This window comes from Sebastes fasciatus, chromosome 4 (genome assembly GCF_043250625.1).
Source record: "Sebastes fasciatus isolate fSebFas1 chromosome 4, fSebFas1.pri, whole genome shotgun sequence".
In the NCBI taxonomy this organism is placed as follows: Eukaryota; Metazoa; Chordata; class Actinopteri; order Perciformes; family Sebastidae; genus Sebastes; species Sebastes fasciatus.
This window is the reverse complement of record NC_133798.1, coordinates 34,819,921-34,841,232: the sequence shown is the minus strand read 5'-3', so window position 1 is coordinate 34,841,232 and position 21,312 is coordinate 34,819,921. Positions and strand designations below refer to the sequence as shown.

At 36.2% G+C, this 21,312-nt stretch overlaps 3 protein-coding genes across 3 annotated transcripts; 2 read left to right on the top strand and 1 right to left on the bottom strand.

The window, feature by feature from the left end:
• The first annotated feature begins 252 nt into the window (after positions 1 to 252).
• Positions 253 to 3,631, top strand: LOC141766738 (DNA polymerase III PolC-type-like). The gene is made up of 3 exons (XM_074633838.1): positions 253 to 644; positions 830 to 881; positions 1,967 to 3,631. The coding sequence occupies exons 2-3, from the start codon at positions 830 to 832 to the stop codon at positions 2,503 to 2,505; spliced, it is 591 nt and encodes a 196-aa protein (XP_074489939.1). The 5' UTR covers positions 253 to 644; the 3' UTR covers positions 2,506 to 3,631.
• A 1,709-nt stretch (positions 3,632 to 5,340) lies between these two features.
• Positions 5,341 to 7,434, top strand: plex9.2 (PML-like exon 9.2). Its single transcript, XM_074633837.1, has 2 exons — positions 5,341 to 5,550; positions 6,631 to 7,434. The coding sequence occupies exons 1-2, from the start codon at positions 5,478 to 5,480 to the stop codon at positions 7,284 to 7,286; spliced, it is 729 nt and encodes a 242-aa protein (XP_074489938.1). The 5' UTR covers positions 5,341 to 5,477; the 3' UTR covers positions 7,287 to 7,434.
• A 3,385-nt stretch (positions 7,435 to 10,819) lies between these two features.
• Positions 10,820 to 19,917, bottom strand: mpi (mannose phosphate isomerase). Its single transcript, XM_074633836.1, has 8 exons — positions 19,828 to 19,917; positions 18,347 to 18,474; positions 16,216 to 16,416; positions 14,054 to 14,195; positions 13,657 to 13,836; positions 12,981 to 13,154; positions 12,137 to 12,345; positions 10,820 to 11,491 (listed from the first exon to the last, which is right to left on the bottom strand). The coding sequence occupies exons 1-8, from the start codon at positions 19,841 to 19,843 to the stop codon at positions 11,273 to 11,275; spliced, it is 1,269 nt and encodes a 422-aa protein (XP_074489937.1). The 5' UTR covers positions 19,844 to 19,917; the 3' UTR covers positions 10,820 to 11,272.
• Between the last annotated feature and the right edge of the window lie 1,395 nt (positions 19,918 to 21,312).

Sequence of the window (21,312 nt, the reverse complement as noted above, 5' to 3'; positions counted from 1 at the left end):
ATATATATATATATATATATATATATATACACACACATATATATATTTATATTTACTGGGGGAGCAACATTAAAGGTGTCAAGACACATGTAAGTATTTATTGATTTATTTATTTTCAAAAAAATCATTTTATTTTTTTATTTTTTCATTGTTTTTGGTAAAGTAGACTATTTATTCTATTTTGTGTGTTTTATTTTATTATTTTTATAATTATTTTATTATTTTTAAAGCCTGTCTGTAAGTTTCATTGTCAGGCAGTCAGTCACCCCCACCACCAGCAGCAGCAGCAGCTCTTCGTCATCCAGCAGGTCAGAAGTGAAACTAAACGAACATCGGGGAAGTTTCCACCTTCACAGAAAAAAAAAAACACCTTTTGTTTTGCAACAGCGACCTCGATGTCAGGCGGTCAGATCAGCAGCGTTTAACCGAGCAGGAAGGAGATATATCCGAAGAAAACCTCGAGTTTCTGTTCCACTTAAATGAAAGTAGAGTTGAGTGTCTGTAAGTTTTGTAATGAAGTGTCAGTGATTCACCTGTTAAACTCCTCCTGGACGAGTCGATGCATGAAGAGAACCGAGATATCAACTACAGCTGATCGATCAGCGACCTCACAACTCAGCTGACCGCACAGACAACTGGCCACGGTGAGTTCACTCCTCTCTCTTCTAACATTTATCACTTCATTATGTTCAGAATAACTTTACTAGCTGAAACTGTGAAAGCTAATTGTGTTAATAGTATCTGTTAATTCACTGTCAGACTTATGAGACATGCCTGTTGAGTGTTTAAATTAATGTTCAAATGTCCTATTTTCTTTAAACTCTTGCAGATGTCTCAAAACAAACTCATCGTTTTCTTTGACCTGGAGACCACTGGATTAGGTAACATTACCTTTATATGCTTCTTAATTATCAGTCACAATGTCATGAATTTTATTTAAATATTTTATTTGCCTTATACGATAACAGATATCAGTGTTATATTATTCATCTTTTTAACAATATTTGCCTAAAATATATATTTTTTTACATTTTTATATTAATTCTAAGGTTCATATTTGATGTTGGAAATAACTGGATTTTTTTTCAGAGCTTTCAGCCAGATCTTGTTGTCTTCAATATCAAAATATTAATTAAAGTTAATGTCAAAGTAATTATTTTATGTTTTACATTCATTGTGTAGATTAGACAGCACAAACATTTTTTTATCCTTGATTTCTTTTAAACCAGTGTATGACTTGGCCTGGAATCAAGTAACAAACTAAGATAAAAAGATAAATAAAAATGTAGATTTATTTATTTATTTTTATATACTTTATTTTTTCAAGATTGTTTTCATATATGCAATTTACAGTTTATAAACAACTTTTAAAGAGACAAAACAAGATATACACAAAATGACAACATCAGCATTAGAAATGATGATAAAATAAATAAATAAATTGTAGTGTATTTAATGTTTCCTTCCAGTTTGGCTGCATAAAGATTGAACTGAGTTAAGTCAACGTCACAGTTTTTTTTATCAATCTGGTCTGAAGGCTCCACCTGTTGACAGCTGGCTGAGCGTTTCAGTTTCTTCAGTTTTTTATTGGTTTCTAATCTCACATCTGTCTCTTCTGGTTCATGATATCTTGAGAAATTAAAGTTTGGTTTATAAAAGGGTGGAGCATCGCTTGGCTGTTTGAACCAATGAGATTAGAGCTCAGAGGAGACATGTGTCTGTGCCAAACCACAAACCAACCAGAGGCTCTTCCTGAGCGACAGGATGCTACATGACAGCAACGTGCAGCAGCAGACACATTTATATTACCTCACAGTACATTTTGTCATATCGGCCTCTCCTACATCACACCGAAAAACCACAACAACGAGCAGTTTGCTGACTAAAAGACGACGTTTTTATAATTCTGAATATTATAACCTACATCTATTTATATTTCCTTTTTCTCTATTTAATCCCCTCTCAGACACCACAGTGTGTGACATCATCCAGGTGTCGGCCATCTGCGGAGAGAAGGACTTTAACGTCTACACAGTCCCCCGCCGCGCCCTCTCTGCGAGCGCCAAACAGGTGACGGGCTTCACCGTGACAGATGGCGAGCTGTTTCGCCAAGGGACTCCTATGGACACCGTCCCTCTCGTTGACGCTCTCACCTCCTTCATCGACTTCCTTCGCTCCTTCCGCCGCCCCGTGCTGCTGGCGGCCCACAGTGCAAAGCGGTTCGATGCCCCCGTAATCTCCAGAGTGATGCGACAGCTCAACCTCCGGCAGGAGTTCCGGCAGGTGGTGTCTGGGTTCGTGGATACCTTCCTGCTGAGCAAGAACCTCTTTCGTGGTCTGAGCATAGGTCATGGTCAGGAGAATATGGTTCGCCACTTCCTGGGGAAGACCTACACCGCCCATGATGCAAGTGAGGACGCCACGATGCTGCAGGAGCTGTTCAACCACTGGCGTCCCAGTATATTGGACGTCGCGACAGTTACCTTCTCAACCAATATGTTTTAAAAAATCTGCAGAAAAAAACAACCAAAAGAGCCACGAAAACAAAATATTCTATTTAAAAATGTAACCTTTTCTTTCCGGTTTTGTTCTCATCATGTCCTCGTGTTGTTGGACAAACTGATATTTTTAACGTTTAGTAGAAAACAAAATGACGGGTAGTTTAAATTTCTTGTGATTGGGGACAAATAATGCACATTACACCCCAAACTCACATATTTTGTATTGTTTAGTTTAGTTCTCTAATGAACTATAATGTTTAGAAGAAAGAAGAAACTTTTATTTGTCATAGTACATACAGGTACATACATGAAATGTGACCTCTCCATTTAAACCATCCTAAGTATTTTAGGAGCAGTGGGCTGCTGTAAAGCGCCCAGGGAGCAACTTGGGGTGTCTCGCTCAAGGACACTTCGACATGCAGTCTGTATGAGCCGGGGATCGAACCACCAACGACCCGGACGACCTGCTCTACCCACAATTTTCACACAATAACCATTAAAGTTATATTTGATTCTTTTAGACAACTTGGTATTTTTTTATTATTATTATTTGCAGCCAGTTTCAGCCTCATACAAGGAGAAATCTCTCCCTTTTTTCTGTCCTGCTGTCATTATTTTCATTACCTACTGTAGTTTACACGTGTAATAAAGTAAATCTTCAAGACTTTTCCCCAAGAGGTTGTTACACAACGTTTTGGAAAATTGAGGAAATCCGTATCTAGAATGAGATGAGGGGTGAAATGCATCATGTCCTTATTAAATTGGTCCTATAGTCATTATTCGACTCTTCAAGTGATTGGCTAAAGCTTGAAGTTCCGCGTGCAAACACTAAATTTGTGGAAATTGATTTTGGTGTTTGTGCTGCAAAAACTTGGAACAGTTTACAAAACACATTAAAACTTAACACAATTATAGCTATAGGTGATTTTAAATCCATAATTATAAACTACTCTGCTCTTGAATGTCACTTTTTAACAGTGTTCTATTGTTGTCTGGCTGTTTGCTTCTTGTCAACTTGTTGATTATGTTCTTGTGTGTATTTATTCTGTTTTTATTGTACTCTCGACATCATTGAGGGTGTGGCCTCAATGATTCCTCAAGATTTAAATAAAGGTTGAATTGAATTGAAAGTGAGTTGAAGTGGATCCATTCAAAGTTTAAGTGTAGATGTTTTACGCTGATTTGCATAACAAAAACATCGTCTTGCCCAGGATGACCAGTGGAGCTTTGTTACATAAATACAGTCTACATCATAGTTTACATAACGTAATAAAAACTTTTAATTATTGAAGAATACTTTGCTTAAAAAAAATATAATTAATTTTCTTATATTGAAGGGAAAATTATTATAAATCTAGAAGTGACATCACAGCTTTAACATAAAAAGAGGGTGTTAATACCAAATTAATAATCAAAATACATGTATGAAAATTATATCTATGACCAAAAAGAGTCTTTATCAATAACAGTTACAGCAAGTTTTTGTATATACTTTCAAGGAATCATTGCAATAAGGCAATTTATACAAAAAGGAAAGATAATAAATAAATAGATTAAAAATATATTTATTATTTGTGGAATTGCCCAGTAATAGATTTAATCTTGTATTTTGGAATGGGGGGATTACAAGCAAAGTAAGCAACAATGTTTTTGTTATTAAGGTATAAACAGTATCACCCAAATACTCCTCTGGCTTTAAATACTATATGCTAATACCTTATATAGAATTAAGAATACATGTATTGGTTGCTTTTCTTCTGTCTTACAAAATATACAATTATAATCAGCGTCGGTAGGCTGTATGTACTAACCCAGGGGTCTGCAACCTTTACTATCAAAAGTGCCATTTTAGGCAAAAAGAAAAAAAAAGAAAATCTGTCTGGAGCCACAAAACATTTGAGCATTGTGATGAATGAACAGTTTATAGTCTAAGTATATAGTATATAAGTCTAATACGGTGAGGGCCAAAGAGACAATGTACTACGGAGTATGAGGGCCACATTGAGGGAAAAAACATCTGAGATTTACAGAATAAAGTCATAATAATACGAGAATAAAGTCATAACTTTACAAGAAAAAAAAGTCGTAATGTTACGAGAATAAAGTCATAACTTTACAAGAAAAAAAGAAAATAACACATAAAATTACTACTTTATAATATTATGACTTATTTTTCTCGTAATATTATGACTTTGGTCTCGAAAACTCAGATTTTCTCAATGTGGCCCTAATACTCAGTCGTACCGTTGTACCATAGACCTACAACAATGATAAATAAAAATGAAAGATGTAAACAAAAACTTAATTTCCACAATTTTTTTTAAAAATCCACAGGGAGCCACTGGAGAGGAGCTAAAGAGCCGCAAGTTGCTCTGGAGCCGCAGGTTGCTGACCCCTGTACTAACCAAACAGTTAAAGATTTACTGTATGGTTGTATTGTTCATTCTTTGTATTTACGCCTCGTAACGTTGCCATGTATATCCTGTGGGAGGCAGCACTGCACCTGAGACGCTTCTATTTGGGTTATATTTCACAGAAGAAGAAGAAAGGGGACTAGTCTGCCGCAAATTCCAAAAGAAGAAGAAGAAGGGTTTCACTGCGCATACGCAAAACTGAAGAGTATTATTTTGAAAACACAGGCAGTATTTCTTGTTTTTTGTTGGAAAATATAACTTTAATTTACTACAAACATATATTGTACAGTTTATAGCTACATATGTTTAACGCAGTACAACTTTTAAGCGCGAGGCTGCGACTTTATTTCTATTGTTTTCTACCGTAAATTCATCTTCAACGAGGCTTTTGTTTTGAAAGTGTTTACTCTTCTCCGCGGCTGTTTAAAATTAAATTAAAGGTTTTCACGACGCCATTATGTAGCTAGATAAATACCTACTACCAGTGTCTCTAATGTGTCTTTATCTGGTTTATTTTACTAAACTGTGATGTGTTATAACCGTTGTTGAAGCTGGTTAGAGGATGTTACAGTCAGACTCAGACGGAGCTGAAGAGTCTCAACTGGTGTTCTTTGACTTGGAGACAACAGGACTGGGTGAGATCACTTTATGCTGCTGTTAGATCATTTATGACGGATTAAACTTTATGGTAATGGTATAAAGTTTACATGTTTTGTCAGGAAACGGTCCTCAGAGCATCAGGACACTCATGTCTTTATGTTCTATGGGGACTCTGGACACCACTCAGCATAATAACAAAAAGTGACATTTTCATGTCTTTTATATTATAAAGCAGGTTTAAGTGATATATAAATACTGTGAAAGTATCGAAACGCTCAATCCACAGATCAATACACACAGCCCGTATTCAGAAATTGTGCGTTTGAAACAAGCTGTCAGGATTTCTGTCCATTTGTGATGTCACAAATATACAATATTTAGATCATTACGCGGTTTTAAATGTAAACATTCTAAATGTGTCCGTATGTGAATGACATCAGCTGACAGGAAGTAAACATGGACCAAAGCTGTTGCCTAGCAACGCAATTCCGTTGCAATTCCGTTGAAATGTGCTAAAACGGAGCGTATTCAGGCAGACAGTATGATTAAAATAACGTTGTTGTTTTTATCATTACTGCATGTAAACACGTTCTATTATAAACATAAAATACAAGTATGAACCTGAAAATGAGCATGATATGGGACCTTTAGATGAGCCGTCAGGATTTCTGTAATTTTGTGATGTCACAAATCTACAATATTTAGACCATTTCACAGTTTTAAACATTAATCTAAATGCTTCGCGTCGGGGTGCAGCATCGCCCCGTCTGGGATTCTTTCACAACAATGACCGGCTCGCTGTACATTATCCCTTACATAACATATGTTGAATATGAATAATGAACAATGTTGTGGGATTATTCCTTATTTTATGGGCTATTTGGGAATTTATACTTTATTATTACATACTTGTATGTAAAAATAAATAAATAAACAAAGCATTCAAATACTGATTTGGAGGTTGATTACCATGGCAACGGTCGAAGCTTCGAAGCATTCGGATCAGCCCTAATCTAGTCTCATATCACGATATCAATATAATATCGATATATTGCCCAGCCCTGCTCTGACGCTCATGAAGTGATGCTTTTTACCTACACGTTTTATTTCACCAGGTCAGAGCTGTGAGATCGTCCAGCTGGCTGCAGTGAGTGGAGGCCACTCTCTCAACCTCTACGTCATCCCTCGGTGTCGGATGCAGCGCGGAGCAGCCAAAGTAACCGGCTTCAGGGTCCGCAGACAGAGACTGTACCTCCATCGCCAACTTGTCCTCACCAACTCCCTGCGAGAGGTTCTGGTTTCCTTCATAGCTTTCCTTCAGATGCTCGGACGCCCTATCGTCATCGGCCACAACATCCGCCGCTTCGACTGCCCGCTGTTGGCTCGAGCTCTCGACGAACTGGACCTCAGAGCAGAGTTTGAGTCGGCAGTCTCAGGCTGTGTTGACACTCTACCGCTGGCTCGGGAGATGCTGAAGGACCGCGGCCTCCAGAGTTTTCGCCAGACGAACCTGGTCAGGGAGCTGCTGGGTGTGAACTACAAGGCCCATGATGCTTTGGAGGATGTGCGGGCATTACAGGCACTGTATAGTGTGCTTCAGCCCACGCCAGAGTTGATCTGTCGGCATTGGTTTACTCTGGATACCATGAAAAACAAACCAGCTGTCACAGCTGCTAAATCTAAAGTGCCTCCAGGACAGCAGCCCCTGTGGGAGACCTTCAGAGAGACAGTGAAGGTCACAGAGAGCAAAGAAGACAAAGACACAAGGTAGATTGCTTGATGGCACAAAACAACAGGGCTGTTGTTCTTTCTGTGCAAACAGAGCTGAAGCTGTCAGTTTCCTCCAATGGATGATGGTGGAACAAATGAAAAACTGACTTCGCTTCAAACATCCTAATCAGTGAATCAAAAACAATGGATGATTTCAGCAACAGCTCGTGGAAGCTTTTGAAAGGAGAGGAAAGCTTACAAAGACAATGCATGCACATCTGATGCAGCACTTCAATTTGGGTGAGATGGGTTTGTTCTTTGCATAATAGAGCCTTTAGTTCTTCTAGACTGATCGGCTGTAAGCTTCAGTCACCCCCTTTTGATTATTTAAAAAAACATGCACTAATTTATTGCACAATACTGACCAGATTGGAGGCACCAGGCTCTGTTGCATTTCAAGATGATTGTTTAAATCTGTGTGCTGTTTTGCTGGCTCTTCACCATTTACTGTACTTCTGTCACAACAAACAGGCATAATGAGTATTTCTCAACAAAAAGCTGAGATTCAGACCTCTGTTTATGGTTTATGGTGAAAATGTAGTTAATAGTGGGCAGATTTTTCTCGTATTCCACTTTCAACCCAGCAGCTTGATTTTCAGTCATCAATGTGAGGAAATAGTGACGACTGTTGGAAATTTGCATTATGTATATATAGTTAGGTTACTGAGAAAATGTTATGTACTTTTGTTCTGAAGTTACTTCCAAGGTTGCGATGAGTTCTTAGGAATATTTATATTGGAGGTAAATTAATCTGTTAATAAATGTATTGTATTTCTACAGTGTGTCCCAAATGATATACTTATTATATATAATATTACTGGCTAGTGCTTGCTAAATATATTAATATATCAATCAATCAATATCAAAATCACAATATTAAGAAGAATGTTTTCATACGTTTTGATTTACGTTTTGCCCAGCTCTAATTTCAGGCAAGTTCACTGAGTTATCAAGACTTTAACTTAGCAAATAAAACCTTGAACCCCCCCGCCAACATCTGGTTCATGGTCTGATGTAAACTTTTTAGCGATCCAATCAAATGCGGAGGATCTGATTTAAATCCTTCCTAACTCTACACCACTCAAATATTCTGTTTCACTGGGGAATACTCACAGTACAGAAGCTAAAGATGCTCTAACTTCAGTTTTACTGGGATTTTAATATGTTTAGACAGTTACTGTAAGGATTGAACCACACACAATAGAGACGCAACACAAAAAATAGTCGAGTTCAGACGGTGTAGTAATGGAACAAGGCTTTATTAAACCACTTTTACATACACATGTTCTCTGCAGTCTCAGGCTACAGCATCAACCACATACCAAAATGCTAATAAACCATGCCCTCACTAGAGAAATGTTCTCACTATAGTTAAATAAAAGGTAAAACATTGTGGCCTTCAGGTTTGTGTGCATTTGAAGGACATGAATTAAAAGTGAAAAAAATAATCTAAAATCATTTCTGTGCAAAGTCCTGGATGAACAGTATGAAAACTAAAAGGTGACTCAAAACAAGATCAGTAACAAAGATGTGTGATAGTTATATTAAAAGTTAAAAATCAGATACTGTTTGCGAAAAATGACCTACAAGATTAGGAAAACATTTTGAAAAGATGGCAAATAGGAAGTTTGTTGACAAAAATAAGTGGAGGCTCTACAGTGTTAGAGATACAGAAGGATGAATATGAGGTAATGGATGCAGTATTTTAACTATAAACGTCCTTCCATCTCTTCATATTCTTCCATTTTTCAACAGTTTCATCAACAACAAACAACTAAAGGTTTAGTGCATCGCCATCTATATTCGGGACAAGCTCAGAGATCAACCTACGTCACTAACACGGTCATGAAGTAGGTAAAAGCATCACCAGCGTTGGTTCAATTCACTGTGGTCATTCATTCAGGTCAGACTATTAAGATAAATATTTACTCACTGGTATGTAGGACGGCAGGCAGATAGAGCATTCATTCAAATATTTAATTCAAGATGACCTATAAAAACTCTTACAACAAGAAAATCCACTTCATGATTGACTGAATTGAGATTGACCCTGGTACGAATATACGGAATATAATGCACCATACTGAAATAAATTTAGTAACAATATTGTACCAACATGTTGGAAAGTGGTCACCATAAAAGATTTTACTGTAACAATAAACCACTCACCCCATGATGTCATAATGTACAGGTAAAACCTTATAATACAGTGTGGTTTCAGGGATCATTTCTCTTTTTGTATGTAACGTCACATATTGATGAATCAGTACAAACAACAAAACATGCAAAGTCTGTAAAAAATCGGCTTCAAATACTCAGAAATACAGACGTTTGTTCTTATGATACTATAAAATTGAATGCAGCATTTTGTTGTACGACTGTACAAGACGCGGTTAACGGGCTAGGGTCAAATTGTGTAAGTATGCAACAAGCAGCAGTAGTGCATTTTCAGTCCTATATAATTAAGTTTCAATCAATATGCATTCCTGATTCAAATGTAGTCGTGCTTAATGGGACGGCAATGTTAGTGGCCCTCTTTGTTTTTTATCTTTATGATTGTTTTACTACTTCGAGGAGAACTTTCCAGACCGTAAACATGCGCTGGTAACAGTTAAAAGCAGTAATACTGTCCAGGGTTAACTAACTAGGCCCTCTCCAGTATTACTGCTCTAAATCAAACATGCACAGGCATCTCAGTATCACACTATACAGTATACTCTCAACTGTTGATATACTAACAAGGTATTTTTTTTTCCTCCAGAGGTGGATGTTTACTTGTTCAAGCTAAACTAAAATGATAAAGCAGTTAGTTGCACCAGTGACTCTGGGGAAAGAAAGACTAACTGCTGGCTCATATAACAGACATGCTCAGACCTCAACAAGGTGGTTCTGAAGTTGTACAAAGCAGTGAGTGTGAGGTGGTGTGCTGCACCAGTGTAAACATATCCCCCACCCTGCTTCAGTTGAATGTATAATAGAAACATGCAGCTGTATGTATATTAGGAATAAAAGGAAATATGTCCGAAACGCTGAAGGACAACCAATTTTAAGTTTTACCGGGCTCAGTTAACAAGCTAGATAATCACATGCAGTTTGGGGCAAGTCATAGTCAAGTCAGCACACTGACACACTGACAGCTCTTGTTGCGTGTTGGGCTGCAGTTTGCCATGTTATGATTTGAGCATATTTTTTATGCTAAATACAGTACCTGTGAGGGTTTCTGGACAATATTTCACATTGTTTTGTGTTGTTAATTGATTTCCAATGATAAATAAATACATATATTTGCATAAAGCAGCATATTTGCCCCCTTCCCATGTTGATAAGAGTATTAAATACTTGAAAAAAATCTCCCTTTAATGTACATTTTGAAGAGATAAAAATTGTGATTAATTTGCAGTTTATCGTGATTAACTATGGACAATCATGCGATTAATCACGATTCAATATTTTAATTGATTTAATCTATTGACCTAGTACTTTTTTTTTTTTTTAGAAAACAATCTCAGGTTGTTTTATCAACTTTCATACAACAATCGTTCGATCCTCATCAGAACCTGACAAAGGCTCAGTGTCACATGCACTTTTTTAGATTGGGTCCTGTTCAGTGTTGTGGACATATTTTACATTTTATTCGTAGTATGTGTCCTCTGTCCAGCACCTATAAAGAATTTGGGATGTGCTCATTTTCTATAAGATGTAATTGCACCACTACAGGTAAAAAAGACCGTTAAAATCAGCAGTGGATTATACTGCTGGATTTTAAAGCTAGAGAACGCTGCTGGAGCCGTCTGCAGGTTGAGTTTAGGTTGGGAGCAGCGGGCACATACAGGCATCGACACACTGTCTGAAAGCTCATTTAACAGACTACATACTAAAAAGTGCACAACGAGCGATCATTGGGCTCAATCCTTAACAACCTTTCTGAGTCAAACCAAACAACCAAACAAACACAGGTAGTACGAGCTTTAACACACAGACTCACAACTACAGGAGGCAGCAGGCTCGGAACATGTTCATCCCCGTCTGGCTGGTGATGTGCAGGGAGACGCTCTCGTTGGCCGAGATGAACAGGACGGTGCCCCGCCTCAGCGTGACGTCAGAGAGGGCAGCGGCAGAGGTTGCCGTGGCGTCGCCTTCAATGACCAGGAGGATGCTGGCGCTGTCGACCGGAGCGACAGTGTACTGCTTCACTGAGGCTGGGACCTGCAGGAAGGACGGGACACAACGAGGTCAGAATGATTAAGTATTACTCATCATACCCATCAGCAGACATTTAGATGATGTTCCCATTAGGGCTGGTGTATTTATTGTGTTTTATAAGGCCAAGTTCAAGTGGGACAATTTTATATCTGAAATTCACTGACAAAAGGTTTGAAAGCATCCAAGTTGTGCAGTTTTGGGTCTCCAAAACTTTTGAAGCTGTCACATCAGATTTTCCACACAACATAAATAATGAATACTGCATTTTTTTAGGTTTAATCCGAGGCCCAGATACTATGTAGGCTCTCCCTGCAATTACAAGTCAGAATGTGTGTTGTGAAAAAGGTATGAGAAGATATTTTGATATGTCACAGTAGGAAAAGCTCAGATGTAAATGATAAAACTAATCTTTCTACTAGAACATATTTACATGCTGTAATGTAATGCTGTAATGCTGCTCATACTGCCTGCCTGAATACACTTCAATACTTTCACAGTATTTATATAGCACTTAAACCTGCTTTATAATAAAAAAAGACATGCAAATCTCACTTTTTACAATATCGGACCTTTAACTATCACCATTTAGTTTCCATTTTGGGATATCCCTCATAACGTGCAATCATCTGGGTAGCTGAGGATTCCTACCTGTATCCTCATGACGGTGAAGTCTGGCACCGGGGGGTCGTACAGGGACACGCAGGGATCTGAAGCGTCCTGGACACATGGGAAGATTTTGGAGCTGGCGGGAGCTGGGCTGTAGTTCAGCATCTCACACAGCGTGTTGACATCAATGTACTTGGGTGTCAGACCGGCCCTCACCGTGTTGTCTGAGCAGGCCATGCACTCGATACAGTCTGGATGGATGAATAGACAGAACGTTTTAAATAGTAAAGTGGGCAGTCGAGTCTCCCTTAAATGGAAAAATCAATTCTCAAATACTCTTACGATGTTAGATACAGCTTAGATCAGCCTGTGAGGTTAAATGCATTACAGGAGCTATTTCTTCTCCTCCTCTTGCCTTATCTACTTTTATAGTTGGTGATTTCCCAGAATGCCTTTTGACAACGGGTGTGAATTTACACTCAACTGCAGGATGAATATATGGACAGGAATAGTGATTGCAAAGGAAAGACTGCCAGATAAAGATGAACTTTACACATCTTATAGCAAAAGACAAAAACATTAAAAACACAGATGAGCCACACTGTTGCACTAGCTGACATGTTCCTTCATGTACTGTAGTGAATTTTGACTTATTACACGGCTTTGTTGAATATTCGATTAACACATTGTCAGTTTTGGGCTTTTCATGGGATTGGTTGACAATATGAAAAATATAGAATAATGCCGGCCTTATCCTTTAATTCTACTGCAACTTCTCTGTCATACAGGAGCACCAGAGGGACGCCAAGTCACCAGTGTAGGAATTCAGGTACATTCTACTGTTGTTCTAAATCTCATGAACAGAAATAAAGAAGAATCATCTGACCTCCGTAAAGGTAAGCGTGAGGCTCGTTGGCTGCCAGGAACATGGCCTGGCCCGGCTCCAGGACCATGTAGTTGAGGAAGTAGATGGAGAAGCAGCCGATGTCTCCGGGATACTGGGAGTGGAGACGGAGCAGCATGTCGCCGTTGCTGCTTGATGTGTCCTTCCCTGCTGCACCTGCACAGGTCAGAAACACCCACGAGTGTGATTATGTAAGTAAAACATGTTTTATGTTTTTAAGCCCCCTGTTTGTAGGATTAGAAAATGTCTGATTTTGGCGCCTCCCGGTGGTAGTATCAGTGTATTCAGTGTTTTAACTGTCAGCTGTCTTTTGTAAACCTGAGAGGATGATGGCCCTCTTCTGTAATAGCTTTTAGGTAAACTTGTGCTTCAGTAAGTACCAAAACTTGGTGGATTGTTATGTTTTTCAACCGGTAGATATCTCTCTTTCTAACACACATGCATCAGATACCAGATTGTTGACTATGACCAAATTAAAGATTGTTTCCACATATTGAGCAATCCTCTCATGGTCAAATAGACTGCATGCAACAAAGAAAAGAACTGACTAAAATGCTACACCTCTACCTCTACACCTTGACTAACAAACTAAACTAACATTACATTTGTTTTCAGCTGTTGGGAGCTCATCTTTAGCTCCATCATTCAGCCTCCTCACCCTCTTCAGTGACTCTCTTGACCAGCATGTTGAGCTGATCGACGAACACCTTCTTCTCGCAGTTCATCATCCTGGTGAAGCACTTCTTCAGCACCTGGCTCGTGTGAACTGCATCTCCCGCGCTGCCTCGCAGCTCCTCCGCTGCCGCGTTGCCCACCAGAGCACGGAACTCCGGGACAGCTGATGGATGCACACACATAATAAGCACAAGGTACGAATTTATCTTTTGTGAAACATTTACCCTTTAAAGTACAGTACTTTTTCCTCCCCACCCATTATATAATATACAGTATATGTATATGACACCAAAAAGAAATATTTTTTCCCTTGTTTCTCCAGTAACTGCCCAAAATCAATCATAAATCCTCTAATGACGCTGTGGGACCTTGGGACTCACATTTAAGGAATCCCAGGATCTCCTCCACTGGTCTGAAGCCACAGAGGCCCTGAAAGCGGGTGAGAGCGATGGCCATCTCCGGTTTGTGGTTGTTGTCTGGATAGTGCTCCGGAAACTGAGCGTGGAGACGGGCAGCTAACTCCTGACCAAACCATAATGACAGAAAAGGAAGAGGGTTACTAAAGAGGGAAGAGTGTGTGTAGACTAAACACAGGACTGGTGGTTATACTGTTCAAACCAACTGAGCCAAATATACTACATGAAAAATATTAACATGCTAGTCGTCCTAAAACAATTCAAACCATGTTATAACAGTTCTTCTAACCATGCAGATTTGTGTATAGCACTCTTAGATAATTCTGCTGAAATTTGACTTCATCCATTTTTCAGTGGCCTTGGTTCCAAATAGACATTTCAGCAGACCACAATGTATAGCCTTTTTCCATACACTTGAGCTGGCTCAGTTTGACTTGGCGCATCAGCCCAGCTCTGCAGGAATTTGCATCTCCATTACAACAGGGCTACCCGCTTAAGGGTTTGTGTAGACATGGCTGTGACTAGTAGTCAAAGGAGCTGCTGTAAAACGGGATAAACACATTTTATTTCTTATATCCTTCACATTAAAAGTCCCCCGCTACATTTGCTACTTGTACTCTTCCTCCCTGCAGAACATTGAAGAATAGCTGCTAACAAAGCTCTGCTAATTCGGAATTTCATTTCCTTTAAATTCTTCATAGTAAAAGTTCCCCATTATTGTGTTATTTAAAAGTTTAAATCAGGAAATGTTGGGTTTTCATCAGCAGTAACTTAGAACGACTCCTACCGTATACAGCTGAAAGCGAAACAGTAAAATATAGCAGATATCTGAAAGCTCTTTCTGGAGCCACAAAAGGCTTAATACAAGCGACTTTTTTTTAGGACATTTTTCAGATCTTTTTTTTCAGACTTTTTTTGTCCGACATTTTTCAGATCTTTTTTTGTCCGACTTTTTTCAGATCTTTCTTTTCAGACTTTTTTTGTCCGACATTTATCAGATCTTTTTTTTCCGACTTTTTTTTCCGACATTTTTCAAATTTTTTTTTCAGATCTTTTTTTCAGACTTGTTTTGTCTGACATTTTTCAGATTTTTTTTTCCAGATCTTTTTTTTCAGACTTTTTTTGTCCAACATTTTTCAGATTTTTTTTTTTAGGACATTTTTTTCAGATTTTTTTTACAGACATTTTTTTCAGATCATTTTTTTCAGACTTTTTTTGTCCGACATTTTTCAGATATTTCTTTTCAGACATTTTTTAGATTTTTTTTCCAGACTTTTTTCAGACTTTTTTTGTCCAACATTTTTCAGATTTTTTTTGTCCGACATTTTTCAGATTTTTTTTTTCAGACTTTTCCCAGACTTTTTTTGTCCGACATTTTTCAGATTTTTTTTTCAGACTTTTTTCAGATATTGTTTTTCAGATTTTTTTCCCAGACATTTATCCGATATTTTTTTTCAGAGTTTTTTTTGTCCAACATTTATCAGATATTTTTTTCCAGAAACTTTTCAGATATTTTTTTTCAGTCTTTTTTTTCAGACATTTTTCAGATATTTTTTTCCAGACATTTTTCAGATATTTTTTTTCAGACTTTTTTCAGATATTTTTTTTCAGACTTTTTTGTCCGACATTTTTCAGATATTTTTTTGTCCAACATTTTTCAGATATTTTTTTTCAGACATTTTTTTGTCCAACATTATTTCAGACCTTTTTTTCAGACATTTTTCAGATCTTTTTTTTTAGACTTTTAGCAACTTATACAGTTAGTGGACGTCCCCTTTAAGGTTTGGGCAACAATCACAGACACATTTATATTTCCTTAGTAAAAATGTCTCCCGTTGGTAGGAACTCACTACAGTTGTAAGTGGTGAAGTATATCACAATTAATATTTAAATACTAATGCTACTTGTCTGATACCTATGTATATTCTGAGGACAGTGATGATAGTGTGAAATTATAGGTGATTTTTGTTTTACTGCTTTCTGGTTCATATTTTAATCGGCTGTAGTCAAACGCAAAAAACAGTATATTGTTTAATCCATGCTAAATAATTTCCCAATACAGAATAATGAGTCATTTTACGCAGAATTTGAACACTGCGTAGGTGTGTGTTTGTGTGTGTACTCACTCTGTTGGGGTGGGCCTGTATGGACAAGGCTGTATTGACAGAGAGGACTTTGAAGAGGAAGGGCAGCTGACCCTGAAAGGTGTCTTTGACCTTGGAGCCCAGGCAGGCGGGGAAGTGGGCGATCCACTGGCCCAGCGTGGTCTGTGAGATCCTGTTGTCTTTAATCTGGGCGTCACCTTTTGGGTGGGCACCCATCCACAACTGGAGGAGATAGCAGAGACAGAAATGTTATGTCCTATATTGGAATTTTTTCAAGTTATTGGTCTAGTGTATAGTGAAGGTTGATGTGTGAAAATCCTGATCTACAACTTGAAAGATGTGGACATGGCAGTTCTGTTGCTTCCCTCCTTTATCTTCTGTTAACAAGCTTCTGTCCCTGTTGTCCCCAGGCCCTCTGAGAGAAAGGCCCACTATCACACATTTACATTAAATCAATTTATCTAATGCTGCTGTAATCCAAAGTGATTTATACTCAGTGAGAAGAATCCTAACCATCTCACTGAGCGTAGATCACTGTGGATAAGAGGGTTACTCTAATACCTTAAATGTAAATGAAGGATACTGTCTCTCAAGGACACACACTTGTTGGTGGACAAACACTGACTGAGGCTCAAACCTGTATATATCTAGAGAGTAAATAAGGGAATTAATACAAAGATAAAGAAAGAAAGAAAGAAAGAAAATAAATCAATTTATGTCACATTTTATCAATTAATTAATGACTACATTTATTCTTAATATTATTTTTGTTACATTTAATGACATATTTATTTATTTATTTATCGAGTCACTTTTTTATTCATTTTTTTTATTTTAGGTTCCGTCCTCCATACCTTTAGGCAAATTAAAACAAAACACTGGAATGCAACTGAACAAATGTATAGGCAAACAAGGATCATGATCATCTCTCACCTGACATTTATGGTAATAATAGGACATACAACTGTTGCAGACGTGCTTAACGATAAGTCACGTACTGTAATGTAGTGTTAAACATCCGTACCACCCTCTGACTGTAAGCATGGAAGCTAATATGACAAACTATGTGATATTAATGTGACTTGTGGTACATGACAATGTCACAACCTGAACTAATGACCTTCATGACAAACCCTGCAGAGCTGCTGCAGCTAAATAAAGAAAGACTTATGAAAGGCATGACGATAACAAGGCTCTCTGGCAAGGCACTGAGCATTAGACAACCACATTTTAAACCCTGAAAATGATACCAGTGTCACACGGCTCATCTGATTTGTCAAATTTGGAAGGAATGATGGGTCTTTATACGGATGCAGAATGTGAACGCTGTAGAGAAAAATTACAAAATCTTATAAGATCCTATAATGCCGACAATAAGTATAACCATCTGTTGCTAAACAAGTGCAGTTATCCTAACAAACTACACTGAATGTCTAATAGGGATCCTACAATTTAATGTCAAATAATTAGTATGTTATGTGTCAGAAATCTGGAAGGAAAACCAATTTTCCAACTCTGTCTCAACTAAATTACATTAGTTGACCTCAGGGCTGCAACGGAAAATATATTCATTGTCGATTAATCTGTCAATTATTTTATCGATTAATTGATTAATTGTTTGGTCTATAAAATGTCAGAAAATGGTGAAAAATGCCGATCAGTGTTTCCCAAAGCCCAAGATGACATCCTCAAATGTTTTGTTTTTTATCCACAACTCAAACATATTCAGTTTACTGTCATAGAGGAGTAAAAAAACAGACAACAAATATTCACATTTAAGAAGCTGGAATCAGAGGATTTTGATTTTTTTTTTCTCCTAAAAAATTACTCAAACCAATTAATCAATTATCTAAATAGCTGCTAATTAATTTAATAGTTGACAACTAATGGATTCATCAATTAATCGTTGCAGTCCTAGTTAACCTAGAACTGCTGTTCACAATAAAATTAAAGCTACATTTCTGGGGGAATTACATGTTTTTGACATGTTAATTTTAAATTACACCTAAAATCAGCAATTTGTAGTCAAAAACCTGTTCATGCATTTTATATACACTTAATTTTCAACAGATACACCTCTGTTGCAAGTGTCTTTTTCAAGGTCCAGTCTTATGATTTGAACCAGTACCTTCCCAGTAATATATAACCTTACCTCTGCATAGTGCTTGCCATGCTCTACAACAGCTACTGGGTCTCCACCAATCACGAGTTTGGCCACCTCGCTGTCCTGCCCGATCTTCCCCCACGCATAATTTTGCACGGCACAGGTCAGGGGAAACACTGAGGAGGAAAAAAACATTCTCAACAAACAAACAGTGAATACAGAACTGAATCCAGTATATTCCAGGGACCTCCAATCCTTTATAACTGTGAAAACAACCCTCTTTTGTTACCCCTCCTACAGGTGTACTCTTCATCATGTACATGTTCAGCCTCACTGTTCATCGTGTTGCAGTGGTGGAATGTAACTAAGTACATTTACTCCAGTACTATACTTAAGAACAATTTTGAGGTACTTTACTTTAATATTTTAATTTTCTCCTCATTAATATTTCTACTGCACTACATATCAGGGGGACATACTGCACAACATGTATTTGACAAGTTTAGCTACTAGTACTTTTTACATTAAAAAACAAATGCTTTTATGATACGATATGATATGAATTGCATGTTTTTTGACATGTTTACTTCATTTTAACTATACTTAATATCAGTATATTACAACCTTACTGTATTGTCATTGTTGTTATTATATATATCTTGTCCTAATTGTCTCTAGGTGGAGGCTTCAGATAAGCTCTTTTTTGCCTCTTCCTGCACTGTATATTATTCTTTTTTATTTTTTTTTGTTATGTTGTATAGTCTTAAATTGTGCAAAAATAAATAAACAAAACAATAAACCTACAATTTGTAGTGAAAAACATGACCATGTGTTTTATATATGCACTCGTTTGTCAGTAATCTTCAGTAGATACAATGCACCCCTGTCGCAAGTGTCTTACTCAAGGCATATTTGTGACATGGAGAAATAATCACACACAGCTTCCCTAAATATAAACCCTCATTATAAAACAGTAGAACAGTAAAACAGTAGAACAGTAAAACAGTAGAACAGTAAAACAGTAGAACAGTAAAACAGTAGAATAGTAAAACAGTAGAACAGTAAAACAGTAGAACAGTAAAACAGTAGAATAGGGGGGACAGATTCAGTCTGGGAGACATTGACGATGCAACGTTCATTCACACAGTAGAAACACACAGTAAGCAGGGTTCTCTTTGTGAGGCTCTGAGTCTGTTCACCGGTTTGTTTAACATATAGCAACACTTCGGCTGTAACGTTTACGCATATTATATGTGGTCAAACGGCCTAGTAGCTAACGTTACATGTTATTTCCCTGTAGTGCTGCTAAACACCAGATCCGCCCACCATTAAACAAACAAACCGCCGGCTGAGATATTGATGCTCAACAACGAGCTTTATTGTTCAGTCCCGTCGTGTCAATAACCCGCATCAGGTATCCTGTAATGTAAATAAGTAAATAAACCGTTGCACCATCAGCTAGCTACATGTTTATCGACGGAACAGATGATTTAACAGAGTTAGTTCATGAAGGAGAAGATCTCACTCACCTCTCACTTCCTCCATGGCTGCTGTCACACTGGTTTGACCGTTGGTGACGTCACGACCCGACTAGCGATTTAGTGGAGTTTTTTTTTTTTTTACATTATACGTCACAATAAAAAAATCTATTTAATTATTCATTATTAATATTATCATTGTTATTATTATTAGTAGTATTATGATATTTGTTTTACATAATTAATCAATATAAAAAAATCAATTTAATTATTATTATTATTATTATTATTATTAGTAGTAGTAGTAGTAGAAGTAGTAGTAGTAGTATTATGATATAATTTGTTTTACATAATTCATCACTATAAAAAAATCAATTTAATTATTCATTATTATTTTCATCATTATTATTATTATTATTATTAGTAGTATTATGATATTTGTTTTACATTATACGTCACTTTAAAAAAAATCAATTTAATTATTCATTATTATTATTTTCATCATTATTATTATTATTATTATTAGTAGTAGTATTATGATATTTGTTTTACATTATACGTCACTTTAAAAAAAATCAATTTAATTATTCAGTAGTATTATCATTATCATTATTATTAGTAGTAGTAGTATTATGATATAATTTGTTTTACATAATGTTACTATAAAAAAAATCAATTTAATTATTCATTATTATTATCATCATTATTATTATTATTATTATTAGTAGTAGTAGTAGTATTATGATATTTGTTTTACACTATACGTCACTATAAAAAAAATCAATTTAATTATACATTATTATTATCATTATTATTATTAGTACTAGTAGTAGTATTATGTTATAATTGTATTTACATTATACGTCACTATAAAAAAATCTATTTAATTATTCATTATTATTATCATTATTATTATTAGTAGTAGTATTATATTTGTTTAACATAATTCATCCCTATAAAAAAAATTAATAATTATTCATTATTATTATTATCATTATTATTATTAGTAGTAGTATTATGATATAATTTGTTTTACATTATACGTCACTATAAAAAAATGTAATATTCATTATTATTAGTATCATTATCATTAGTAGTATTATGATATAATTTGTTTTACATTATATGTCACTATAAAAAAATCTATTTAATAATTCATTATTATTATTATCATTATCATTATTATTATTATTAGTAGTATTATGATATAATTTGTTTTACATAATTCATCACTATAAAAATTATAATAATTATTATTAGAAATTATTTTTCATATTATTTGAAAATTATTATTATTATTATTTGATTTATTGGTATGGATGTGATCCATTGATAATACAAATTACAGTTTTCATTATTATTATTAGTAGCAGTAGTATGATATAATTTGTTTGTCATAATTCATCATTATACATTTTTTGAAAAAATAAATGATTATTTTCATATTACTTGCAAAGCTGTACAGAAGCTTGATTTATTGGTATCTATGTGATCCATTGATAATAAAAATGACAGTTTTCATTATTATTATTAGTA

What these genes read in the sequence shown, in the direction of transcription:
- LOC141766738 (XM_074633838.1), top strand. Translation starts at nt 830, where the DNA reads ATGTCTCAAAACAAACTCATCGTTTTCTTTGACCTGGAGACCACTGGA. An exon ending in CCTGGAGACCACTGGATTAG is followed by an intron (nt 882 to 1,966) that starts GTAACATTACCT and finishes ATCCCCTCTCAG; the next exon opens with ACACCACAGTGTGTGACATC.
- plex9.2 (XM_074633837.1), top strand. Translation starts at nt 5,478, where the DNA reads ATGTTACAGTCAGACTCAGACGGAGCTGAAGAGTCTCAACTGGTGTTC. An exon ending in CTTGGAGACAACAGGACTGG is followed by an intron (nt 5,551 to 6,630) that starts GTGAGATCACTT and finishes TTATTTCACCAG; the next exon opens with GTCAGAGCTGTGAGATCGTC.
- mpi (XM_074633836.1), bottom strand. An exon ending in ATGGCAAGCACTATGCAGAG is followed by an intron (nt 16,417 to 18,346) that starts GTAAGGTTATAT and finishes TATCTCCTCCAG; the next exon opens with TTGTGGATGGGTGCCCACCC. An exon ending in TACAGGCCCACCCCAACAGA is followed by an intron (nt 14,196 to 16,215) that starts GTGAGTACACAC and finishes TGGTTTGGTCAG; the next exon opens with GAGTTAGCTGCCCGTCTCCA.